At 43.3% G+C, this 12,500-nt stretch overlaps 1 protein-coding gene across 1 annotated transcript in view; it reads left to right on the plus strand.

Moving 5' to 3' along the window:
* LOC135091349 (tetraspanin-7-like) overlaps positions 1–7,971 on the plus strand; it is a 16,809-nt gene extending 8,838 nt beyond the window's left edge. Inside the window, exons 3-7 of the mRNA XM_063988907.1 lie at positions 3,396–3,584; positions 3,749–3,919; positions 5,127–5,258; positions 6,186–6,269; positions 7,325–7,971. Coding sequence (XP_063844977.1) covers positions 3,396–3,584; positions 3,749–3,919; positions 5,127–5,258; positions 6,186–6,269; positions 7,325–7,393 — 645 coding nt within the window. The 3' untranslated portion in view covers positions 7,394–7,971. The remainder of the gene's footprint in view (positions 1–3,395; positions 3,585–3,748; positions 3,920–5,126; positions 5,259–6,185; positions 6,270–7,324) is intronic.
* The last annotated feature ends 4,529 nt before the right edge of the window (positions 7,972–12,500 follow it).

Consider the following 12,500-nt stretch of genomic DNA (forward strand, 5'->3'; position numbering starts at 1 on the left):
TGAATGAATGAATGAATGAATGAATGAAGGAAGGAAGGAAGGAAGAGAAGGAGACAGAAATAAGAGATGAAAAGAGGAAGGAAAGGAAGGAAAAGCGAAACCGGAGGAGTAAAATAGGGAGAAAGGGAAGGGATGGAGAGAAGGAAAGACGAAGAAAAAAAGGGAGGGAAGAGATGAAGGGAGGAGGAAAAAATGAGAGAGGAAAGGAAGGGATGCGGTGAGGCAGTGAGAGAAGAGAGGGGAGAGAGAGAGAGAGAGAGAGAGAGAGAGAGAGAGAGAGAGAGAGAGAGAGAGAGAGAGAGAGAGAGAGAGAGAGAGAGAGAGAGAGAGAGAGAGAGAGAGAGAGAGGGGGAAGGAGAGAAGGATACGGAGGGAGAGCGAAGGGTTCAGCTGCGGGGTGAAGGATGGAAGGAGAGGAAGGAAGAAGGAGGGAGAGGAAGGGAGAGAGGGAGGGAGAGAGGGAGGTAACTGGAGGAGTCTAAGAAGAGCTAAGCAAGTTTTAAAGGGGATGAAGAGTCACCTTTCTCTCTCTCTCTCTCTCTCTCTCTCTCTCTCTCTCTCTCTCTCTCTCTCTCTCTCTCTCTCTCTCTCTCTCTCTCTCATAAATATCCATGTATTTTCAGCTCAGCCTAAAAAAGTTCTATGAATATAAATAGACCAAGTAATATAACTCCCTTTTCATTGTAGCAGTAGTAGTAGTAGTAGTAGTAGTAGTAGTAGTAGTAGTAGTAGTAGTAGTAGTAGTAGTAGTAGTTGTTGTTGTTGTGTTGTTGTTGGTTGTGACGGTGGTTGTAGTAGTAGTAGTAGTAGTAATAGTAGTGACGACGATAACAACAACAACAACAACAACAACAACAACAACAACAACAACAACAGACGACAAAACATAAAGAACAAGAACTAACACAAGTACAAAACAAACAAGCAAACAAACACCCAAACAAAACAAGAGACACATTCGTACATGATGCACACGAAGATTCATTCACTCACTCACTCATTCAGCGCAACTAACCCTTCATTCACTTTAACGGGACAACAAAAAGAAAGAAAGAAAAAAAAAACTCACAAAACACGCAAATTGATTAACCCACTTTGCAATATAAAAGATTGAAAAAAAAAAAGGCTAAACAAAAATCATAGTAAAAAAAGATGGAAAAAAATCTCTATTAATCTCTATTATTTCCTTATATTTGTCAGCGAGGCAAGGGTGTAAAACAAAAAGATGATAATAAAAAGATTGCTAATGATGCTTCTCACAAAATATAAACAAGAGAAACGAAATAAATAAAAGGAATAAAAAAAAACTATTTCTCCTCAACCATAACGATATTTCGAGTACACAGTTGCCAAACCTACAAAAAACAAAAAGGTTAAAAACAAACAAACAAACAAACAAAACATAACAGCGTCACCTCCCCTCCCATCACTCTCTTCCATCCCATCACCACCCCTCCCATCCCCATTTCACCCCCCATCACTCCCTCAAAATAAACCACAACACGTAAGCACAATCATGGCATTTCGAGCGCGCAGTTGCCAAATCTACACAATACATTGGGGCTTGGCGGGGGTCCAGAGGGAGACTTGGCACACACGCACGCACACTCACGCACGCACACACGCACTAACACACGCCTATTAGCGAAAGGCGGGTAAGGGCGGGCCAATGTGGTGATTTCCCTTCTGCAGGAGAGAGCACAGGTGTTGCGGTAATTAGGAAGCTTACCTGAGAGAGAGAGAGAGAGAGAGAGAGAGAGAGAGAGAGAGAGAGAGAGAGAGAGAGAGAGAGAGAGAGAGAGAGAGAGAGAGAGACTACAAATCATCTCATTCCCCCCTCTCTCTCTCTCTCTCTCTCTCTCTCTCTCTCTCTCTCTCTCTCTCTCTCTCTCTCTCTCTCTCTCTCTCTAATCTGACTTCCGTATCTCTTTCTCTTTCTATTTTTTCCTTTTTTTTTGTCTTTCCAGGAATTCGTGTGTGTGTGTGTGTGTAAGGAAGATGGCCGCTGGGTAACTAACGTAGCTTAGCACTCGTCTCTCTCTCTCTCTCTCTCTCTCTCTCTCTCTCTCTCTCTCTCTCTCTCTCTCTCTCTCTCTAATCCATTTTCTATCTGTCCTTCACTCTCTTTCGTTTTCTATGACCCGGGAGAGAGAGAGAGAGAGAGAGAGAGAGAGAGAGAGAGAGAGAGAGAGAGAGAGAGAGAGAGAGAGAGAGAGAGTCAAAGACGCAAAAGATGGAAAAAAATATACGTAGAAGAAAAATCGAAGAGGGAAAAGAAAAAACCGAAATAAAACCGAAAGATTATGAGGGAAAAAGAATATGAAAGGGAGAGAAGGCGTAATTAGAGCCAGGAAGGCATAAAATATGACGTAGAAAGAGAGAAAAAAAGATGAAAATAAGAAAGATAAACACAGTAATCTCCTTGTCATCAGCAAAAGCTTTCCGGCAGGCAGCGCGGTGACTCACGTGTGCGGTACGACACTTTGGGCAAGACTGACAGCCGACCAGCAGCAGCTTCCGAGTGAAAACTTGAGAAAAAAACTTCAATTACCACACAAATTCCTACGAAACCAAACAGCCCATGCCAACGAAACCTCACGGACAATAGAGACCATTCTTTTAACTACCGACACACTGATTTTCAAGGTCAGGGAAGGGGGGAAGCAGGGGAAATAGGGGAGAGAAAGGAGGGAGGTAAGGGTGAGTGTGGCGCGCGGGTCGGGAGAGCTACCGTGGCGTCAGTGTGGCCCGGGTACCTCCTATATGAATCGATAATTTGGTTTGAGATGTTGAGCTTTAATGAGACCAGCCGGCTTATTGACCCCCCTAAGGACATTGGTGAGCTGAGGGGAAGGTGTGGGTGAGGGGAGGCGTAGGGAAGAGTAGGGGAAGGGGCTGTGGGTGAGGGGAGGCGTGGGGAAGAGCTGGAGAGGAAGAGGAGGAGGTTATGCCCCAAGGCTACAGGCAGTGATGAAGACTCGACATGATTCTGGTATGAGGAAGATGGAGGGTTATTCCTTCCTCCTCCTCCTCCTCCTGCTCCTCCACTTAATTTTATTTCTTCTCTTCCTCTTCCTCCTCCACACTCTTATTCCTCTTATTCCTCCTTTTCCTTAATTTCACTTTTCTTCCTCCTCCTACCCTTGATATAGTAGTAGTAATAGGAGGAGGAGGAGGAGGAGGAGGAGGACTGATAATAATGACAGTAACAACAACAACTTTTTTGGGGGGAATATTAACACGTCTTTTAACGAACAGAAACTCATAAGACGCAACATTACGCAAAACACCGAATTTACCCCTTTTGTAAGCTCCTCCTCTTCCTACTACTACTACTACTACTACTACTACTACTATTACCACTGCTCCTTCTAATCCTACCATCCTATTTTCAGATCCTAGGCGCCGTGGTGCTGGCTACCGGGATCCTAGTGAAAGTGGAGGTGTACAAGTATGTGGAGGTGTCTCGTGATTTCTCTGCCACTGCTCCCTACGTCCTGGTGGGCACTGGGGGCTTCATGCTACTGCTGGGGCTGCTGGCGTGTTGCTGTACCGCCAAGGGACAGCCGGTTCTGCTATATATTGTGAGTGTTTGCTAGTGTGTGTGTGTGTGTGTGTGTGTGTGTGTGTGTGTGTGTCCTCTTTAACACCTTTAACATAATCATCCATCTCTCTCTCTCTCTCTCTCTCTCTCTCTCTCTCTCTCTCTCTCTCTCTCTCTCTCTCTCTCTCTCTCTCTCTCTCTCAGTACGCGGCCTTCCTGCTGGTGATTCTGGTCATCCTGGTGGGGTCCGGCGTGAGCACGTGGGCCTTCAGGAAGCACCTCAAGGCAGGCTACGAGGACGGCCTCACGCGCGCCCTTACGGAGTACGAGAGAAACCCTGCCGTTATGAGCGCCGTCAACACCCTACAGAACATGGTGAGGGGGGAGGGGGGAGGGGGAGGGGTGAAACGTAACCTGACCTAACCTAACTTATCCTAATCCAACTCAACCTAACCTAATCCAACTTTACTTAACCTAACATAACCCAATTTATCCTATACAACAGGGTGAAGAGGAGGAGGAGGGTTGGTAGGAGGAGGAGGAGGAGGTGGTGGTGGTGATGGTGGTGGTGGTGGTGGTGGTGAGAGGGAAGGAGCAACGCCACGAAGATGACGACAAAGGATAATAATAATAATAATAATAATAATAATAATAATAATAATAATAATAATAATAATAAAAGGAAGAAGGGTAATGGTTGTGGGAGGAGGAGGAGGAAGAAGAGGAGGAGGAGGAGGAGGAGAATAGTGATGATGCTGATGTCAATAGTGAGCAGGAGGAAATGGAGAAGAGGAGAATGTATTGTCCTCTTCTTCCTCCTCAACAACAACAACAACAACAACAACAGCAACAAGTTTCTGATAATACTACGAATATAACAACATTCCTGCAGCTAATAATAATAATAATAATAATAATAATAATAATAATAATAATAATAATAATAATAATAATAACAAAAATCGTTCCCCTTTCATTAATTAATTACTAGCATCGTGAAGCACTCATGTATCAATTACTAATCACAAAGTTAATCACTCGTAATAACACTACTAACAACTATTCCTGTATCACTAATAATAATATGATCTTCAGTAATCAACAAAGCAATTACTCCAATAATAGTAATAACAATGACATCAGTACTAATAACAAGCTAACGAACAATAACAATCCTTTCATTCACCAGTAATCCAGCGCAAGGTATCTGTCAATATACTTCGGTAATAAAATCAGAAACCCGCTAACTTCCACACCCGCTAACTTCAATATCCGCTGACTTTCATCCATTACCGCTAACTTCCACGTAATGTTACCTCCCAACCTGACCTGACCTAGCCTAACCTCAACAAGACCAAATATAACGAGCTAATTTAACCCAAACCTAAACTAACCTATCCTCCACGTGATTTGACCTAACTTAACCTAACCTAACTTAACCTAACCTAACCTACCCTACTCTCGCCTTCCCTTTTTTAATCTAAACCATGTCAAACTAACCTAACCCAACCCAACCAAACCAAACTTATATCAACACCATCACTCCAAACCTAACCTAACACCACCTTCATTCCTCCGTCAGCTGTCGTGTTGCGGGATTCAGAACGCGAGTGATTGGGTGGCGATGCCCTATGGACAAAGCCACGACCCGCCCCAGCCTCTCTCCTGCTGCAGGGAGACGAGAGACGCAGTGTGTGTCGCCCTCCACCCTCAGGTAAGCCAGGTGTGGACAGGTGAATGGAGAGGAAAAGTGTTGCTTGGTTAGGTTACGTTAGGTTAGATTAGGTTAGGTTAGGTTTGGGTAGGTTACGTTAGGTTAGGTTAGGTTAGGTTAGGTTTGAGTGGATGGCAGGTTGAGGGAAGGAAGGGAAAGAGTGAGAATGGAAATATGAGAGAGAGAAAAGAGAGAGAGAGAGAGAGAGAGAGAAGCAGGAAATTAAACTAAAGATAGGAGAGAGAAGAAAAGAAAAGGAAGAGGAACAGAGGGAGAAAATAAAAAAAGAAGAGGGAACAAGGGAATAGAAATAAAGAAAAACTGGAGGAGGAACAGATAGATATAGGGAGAGAAAAAGCAAGAAAAAGAAAGAAAAAAAAAACAGAGGGACTAAATACAGACGAAAGGAATGAGATAAGGAATAAAGAGAGAGATAGGAGGAAGACATGGTAGATGGAAGGAAGGAAGAGGTGAAGGAGAAAGGATAAAAAAACGAGAATAACAGAAGTTTGATTAAGGGAAAAGAAAGGAAAGGAAGGGAAGAGAGAGGCAAAGAGAAGAGAAGGAGAAGAGTAAAGGAAACGGAGATAATGGATATGTTAAAGGATGTGAGGGAGAAGGAGGAAGAGGACGAGGAGGAGGAGGAGGAGGAGGAGGAGGAGGAGGAGGAGGAGGAGGAGGGATGAGAGAGGAAACGAGAAGAAAGTAAAAGAGAAAAGGATAAGGAAGAAAGAGATAATTAGTTAGGAGAGAGAGAGAGAGAGAGAGAGAGAGAGAGAGAGAGAGAGAGAGAGAGAGAGAGAGAGAGAGAGAGAGAGAGAGAGACCAGTCAACCAACCAATCAACACTAAGTACGCCAGGCAGAAGCAAAAACACACAAGACACCCCTGCAACACACTACTTTCTCTAACATCTCCCCCCCACCAGGGTTGCTACACCACCGTGGTTCAGTTCCTGGAGGGCAGCACAGGTGTTCTGCTCATCGTGGCCCTCAGCATCGCAAGCTTCCAGGTGAGAATAACGAACAGCTGTACAGTGTCAGTGATTGATACAAAAAGAAAACGGAATTTCCCCCGTGCTTGGAATTTTAGTTTAGTCTACCTTTAATTGGTGATGAGATTGATTACGTTTTCTTTGCTTTCTTTGGTGGAGTTTTAGTTTGGTTAGTCTATACATTTTCTTGGGATTAAACTTGCTCGTAGTCTCTCTCTCTCTCTCTCTCTCTCTCTCTCTCTCTCTCTCTCTCTCTCTCTCTCTCTCTCTCTCTCTCTCTCTCGTAGACCCCTATGTCATCTATTTTTACGTGTTTCACTCCGCCATTCTCTTCTGTCCTCGCTTCACACACTCCCTCCCTCAGGTTTACGTTTTCGCTGTAAAATTTTTGTGGGTGGACTTATTTATATTTTGGCAGCACGTTTGACGCCTTTCTCCGCCCCTGGAAACCCTTGCTACACTTCACACTCTCATGGCAAACGGCCTCACGATGTATATCAAGTTTGCTGCTGTTTGTTCTTCGTTAAAGGGGGTGAACTAAGAGGAGAACTGAGTTGCGGAAGGGATGCAACAAAAAGGAGATTAAGAAGGAATCTGATTGAGGTCTTTCAGTGGTATAAGAGATACAGCGATGGTGCTTTAAAGAAGAACCACTGTACATTTGTAAAATATTCTTTCGAGTTCCTAGAAGTGGTGCGTAGGTAATAACCATATTTCACTTTTAAAAGAAATTAAGAAGCTAAAAAAAACACACTTTATCGATACATTTGATATGAATATTCTTCTTCTGTAACTTGTAATGCACTTAAATAAGATCCATTGGGTTAGTAATCAGGACAGGACGAGCAGTAACGGGTTCAAGGCTGATACATTTAAAGACATAGGTAGAAACTGGTTCCCTTTTTGCTGATCGTCAGAATGCGTGTTACAATGAGAGTCACAAATTAATATACCATCACCATTTTGCTATCACTTAATATCACCATCACCACTTCCCGTTCCTTACCACCATCACCACCACCACCACTACTTCCCTACCACCACCACCACCACTACCAGCACCTCACCCACAGTTCTTCGGCGTGGTGCTCGCTTGCTGCCTTGCTCGTGGGATCAACAAAGCGAAGTATGAACAGGTCTGAGGACGCGCCCCGCTCCCCCGCCCACTGCCCCACCCATCGGACGGCCAGTACGCCCACGCCTACACCCACCCAGCCCGCCCGCAGCCCCACGCAACCATAGGGAGGAGCTTATCAGGGGGCGCGCGCTCCCTTCCACGTCCTGCTGTCCGCCCCACGCCCCCCGAAACCTCCTTCCATGTGTGAGGCTTCGAAACTCCCCCGTGAAGCTCCGAATCGCGCCCTGTGAAGCCTCCGAAGCCTCAGTGAAGCATAATTTGTCCCTATCCTGATCTAAGGGAGGGGGTGATGGGGCGTGCTCTGGGGGTGGGGAGTGGGGAGTGGGTGTGTCTGGGCTGGTGGGTGCGGGAGTGGGGAGAGGTGGGGAGTGTGTTGGGGAGTGATCGAAAGGGGAGGAGTTAAATGTAAATGTTGAGATAATTATTATTATTATTTTTTTTAAGGATTGTACTGTTGTAGAAAGGAACACGATGGAACACAAAGGAATGACAAACATCAGCAGGAGAGAGAGAGAGAGAGAGAGAGAGAGAGAGAGAGAGAGAGAGAGAGAGAGAGAGAGAGAGAGAGAGAGAGAGAGAGAATTTAAAACGAACACACACACACACGAAATGAAACGCAACAATTTTTCGAGTGTATGAATGATGTGTGTGTGTGTGTGTGTGTGTGTGTGTGTATCGAGACCAACATACAGTGAAGCAGTCTCCATACAAATCACGAGGCCTGTAAATGTTAATAATAGAATACATGATGATATACAACATATACAAACATCCCTATAACAAACTAACACTAAAAGAAATATACATAAGAAAAAAAAGACGTTAATTATTAAAACAAAATATATACAAAACCAAAAAAAAAATTTATAAAAAAACTAAACATAAAATACATAAAAAAAATAATAAAACAAATATATATATATAGCGAAAGTTGTACGTACGTATGTCTGTATGTCTGTTTGTCAAGTCCCAGTGAATAGCACTTTATTTCCTACGACGATTTCGATCTTGTACGACGAAAGATGACGCAGATTAGAGGCACTAGAACCGATAGAACCAATAAGACTAATAGAATCGTTACCTTGTGCCCTTGTGTTCAGTGTTAGGGAGAGGAGGAGGAGGAGGAGGAGGAGGAGGAGGAAGAGGAGGAGGAGGAGGAGGAGGAGGAGGAGGAGGAGGAGGAGGAGGAGGAGGAGGAGGAGTAATAGTAATGATAGGTAATAATAGACGGGAGGATAAGAGCACTAATGACAATAAGAGTAGTGATGAGTGGTTTGGTGACACGTGACTGTAACAGTTGTAAGTGTTCATGATTAGCATAGTCTTCCTTTAAATAGGCGGTGAGTTGATCCTGTTTTCTATGCGCGTTTTGATGACTAGTGAACACACACACACACACACACACACACACAATGTTCAGTTATGCATAGTCTTCCCTTTACACGTATGTACATAAGTTTGTTACACACACACACACACATATACACACACATACTTATGCACAAACACAGGCAGCTCAAATGACCTAACCTAACTTAACCTAACCTAGCATAATAACAAACCACAGACACACACTTCTATTATCATCATTCTACCCTACACTACTGACAGTGCAGTGGGCGCCCTTATGTTATCTATACATAGCCTCAGGTACCCCGTGGAGCTCTACTATTATAGAGAACACCCATGAAACAAACCCGTGAATTCTAACACTGGATGATCTTAAGGGAGAAGAGATGGTGATGGTGGTGGAGGCGAAGGTGGAAGAGGCAGAATTGTGTAATAGTGTGGAGAACAAATGAGGAAGGGCTGGAGTAAGAGGAGGAGGAGGAGAAGGAGGAGGAGTCTGAAATTTGCAAAGAATATGGGATGAGGAAGATGTGAGAAGAGGAGGAGAAAGAGGACCGTGGTAAAAAATAAGGAGGAGGAGGAGGGGAAAGAAGAGAATGGAGAAAATGAGAAAGAAGAGGAGGAAGAGGAGGAGGAGAAGGGGAAAGAGGAGAAGGGAGAAAAGGAGAAAGAAGAAGAGGAGGAGGAGGAGGAGTAATGGTGATGACAGAACGATATTAGTGAGAGAAAAGACGAGGAAAAGAAGAAGAAAAAGAAAAGAAAAAAATGAAGAAGAAGAAGAAGAAGAAGAAGAAGAAGAAAATAATGTACGGAACTCTTCAGAAACACTTACACACACAAACGTACCTCTTAGAATAGCAATGGTTTTTAATAAGTAGTAGTAGTAGTAGTAGTAGTAGTAGTAGTAGTAGTAGTAGTAGTAGTAGAAATTTTTTGGTACTATATTGTAACTTTAGTAGTAGTTATGATGGCGGTAAGGGGGGCTGTGGGGGTGGGGGTGGGGGGTGGGAGAGGATATGGAGATGGGGGGGCAAGGATGGAAGTGGGGTATTTTAAGAGGAGGAGGAGGAGGAGGAGGAGGAGGAGGAGGAGGAGGAGGAGGAGGAGGAGAAGGAGGAGGAGGAGGAGGAAGTGGGGGAGAATGAAACTAGGAATGGAGTGAATGATGAATAAATGAGAGAGAGAGAGAGAGAGAGAGAGAGAGAGAGAGAGAGAGAGAGAGAGAGAGAGAGAGAGAGAGAGAGAGAGAGAGAGAGAGAGAGAGAGAGAGAGAGAGGGGGGGTACAGGAAAGGTAACTGGGAAAGCAGGTTAATAAGTCAAGAGGTATTTTCGTATTAGTGAACAAAGGAGCAAAATAGTGAAGTAGTCATTAAGTTACTATCGGATCCCTACTATTGTGAACGACGTGAACCTAACTATCAGTACTACGCTCGGTACTATTCTAAACTATCATTATTTATTTATTTATTTTATTTATTTTTTTTTTGAGAGAGACAGAGTTGTAGTGAAGTTATTAGTGATGTTGTTATTATTACCTAACTTAATCTAATCCATACATGATTAATAATTCGTAACGGTGACACATAATAATAATAATAATAATAATAATAATAATAATAATAATAATAATAATAATAATAATAATAATAATAAAAACGAAATAAAAATGTAGTCAAGTTTAAGTTTTTTTTATTTTTATCCTTCTGGTTTTCATTGTGAGAAAATATTATGTTTTGCTCTTTTTATTTATATATTGGATTTTATATCAGATTCGGGTTTGCTGTGGAAGTGTGTGTGTGTGTGTGTGTGTGTGTGTGTGTGTGTGTGTGTGTGTGTGTGTGTGTGTGTGTGTGTGTGTGTGTGTGTCGAAAATAAAATAAATGACTAACAGCTTAATTAATTCCTGCTATTTATTAGAGAGAGAGAGAGAGAGAGAGAGAGAGAGAGAGAGAGAGAGAGAGAGAGAGAGAGAGAGAGAGAGAGAGAGAGAGAGAGAGAGAGCAGTAGTAGTAGTAGTAGTAGTAGTAGTAGTAGTAGTAGTAGTAGTAGTAGTAGTAGTAGTAGTAGTAGTAGTAGTAGTAGTAGTAGTAGTAGTAGTAGTCACACCTTTCAAGACACTTTCACAATTAATTCTTATTTTCCCTTATAAGTTGTCTCCTTTACGGCCTGACACCTTTAGTGGGCTTTATTTACACCTATCTATCTTTCCACCAGTTTTTGCTCCCCTGCACCAAAGCCCTTCTGACACAAAGAAAAATAACAATAAAACCAACCTACACCCTTTGCTTTAATTAACCCTTTGAATGCTAATGGCACGTATAATATTTTTAGCAACCCTAGAGAATTCTACTCAACAAAAACCAAGACAGCAATTACTGAGAAACTTGATTAGATCCTCAATGACACGTATTAGTGGGAGCGTGTCTTTCAAAACATTCATTTAAACCTTTTTCCACGCGGGGGGGGGGGGAGAGACACTGGCCAAAAGCAACAAAATAAGAAAAAGACCCATTAAGATACCACTCCCCAAACATTATCAGAAAAGACTGTCAGAAACTGGAGGATAAGTGTCTTGAAACCTCCCCTTGAGAGTATTCAAGTCATAGGAAGAAGGAAATATAGAAGCAGGCAGGGAGTTACAGAGTTTAACCGAAAAGGGAATGAATGGTTAAGAATACTTGTTAATTAACGCATTAGAGTGCTGGACAGAATAAGGTTACAAAGCTATAGGAGTCACTGAATCACACACAAACAAACAAACAAAGTCTCGTGAGGGCTAACAGATATACAGCCAGACGTACAACCCTTCCTTTACATTCCCTAGTGGTTCTGGAATCAACACGACACACACACACACACACACACACACACACACACACACACACACACACACACACACACACACACACACACACCGGAGCTAAGACACTCGGGGGAACAATACCCAGCTAATTGGATCTGATCTCACCGTCTAGTGGACCTGTATCGCGCTAATCAAAGTGGCCAACAGTGATATCTCCCCTGACCAGACGCCAATCCCGCGACAAGCCAGAGATAACAGGATGCTTGGCGCGGCTCAGATGTTAACAGGAGGTGGTGAAGGTAAAGGTGGGGAAATATTGTGGTGTCCTCTTATTGTCTTCTTGTTTCCGTGAGAGAGAGAGAGAGAGAGAGAGAGAGAGAGAGAGAGAGAGAGAGAGAGAGAGAGAGAGAGAGAGAGAGAGAGAGAGAGAGAGAGAGAGAGAGAGACTACGTACCACCACCACCACCACTACTACTACTACTACTACTACTACTACTACTACTACTACTACTTGTTTATTTACGGTGGTACAAAGTTTTTCCTGAGATAGAAATATTATATACATGAGAGAGAGAGAGAGAGAGAGAGAGCATCGGGACACACATGATACACGTACAGAACAAGGAGCAGGGGCTTTGTGACGTCACCACTAAAAGGAAGAACATCATTACTACGTGAACAGGACCATTTCCTACCGCTCTCTCCCTGACTATCGCCACACACAGGGTTCACGCTTGACTGCTCCTCTCATTCTTAAAAGTGCGCATGAATTTCCCACCCTCGATTTGTATCCTGTCAGGGGGTGGTCAACACTTCTGCGCCGCACCTCCACTACTTTCAAAGGCTCTAGTAGAAGTAGCACGGGTTTCTAAGGGTGCTTTTACGGTTCTAGTGACAGAATAACAAGATTTCTACTTTATTAACAGGAGTAGCGTTCCTGAGAAGCAAGTTTATATC

The sequence above is a fragment of the Scylla paramamosain genome, chromosome 37, assembly GCF_035594125.1.
Source record: "Scylla paramamosain isolate STU-SP2022 chromosome 37, ASM3559412v1, whole genome shotgun sequence".
Classification (NCBI taxonomy): domain Eukaryota; kingdom Metazoa; phylum Arthropoda; class Malacostraca; order Decapoda; family Portunidae; genus Scylla; species Scylla paramamosain.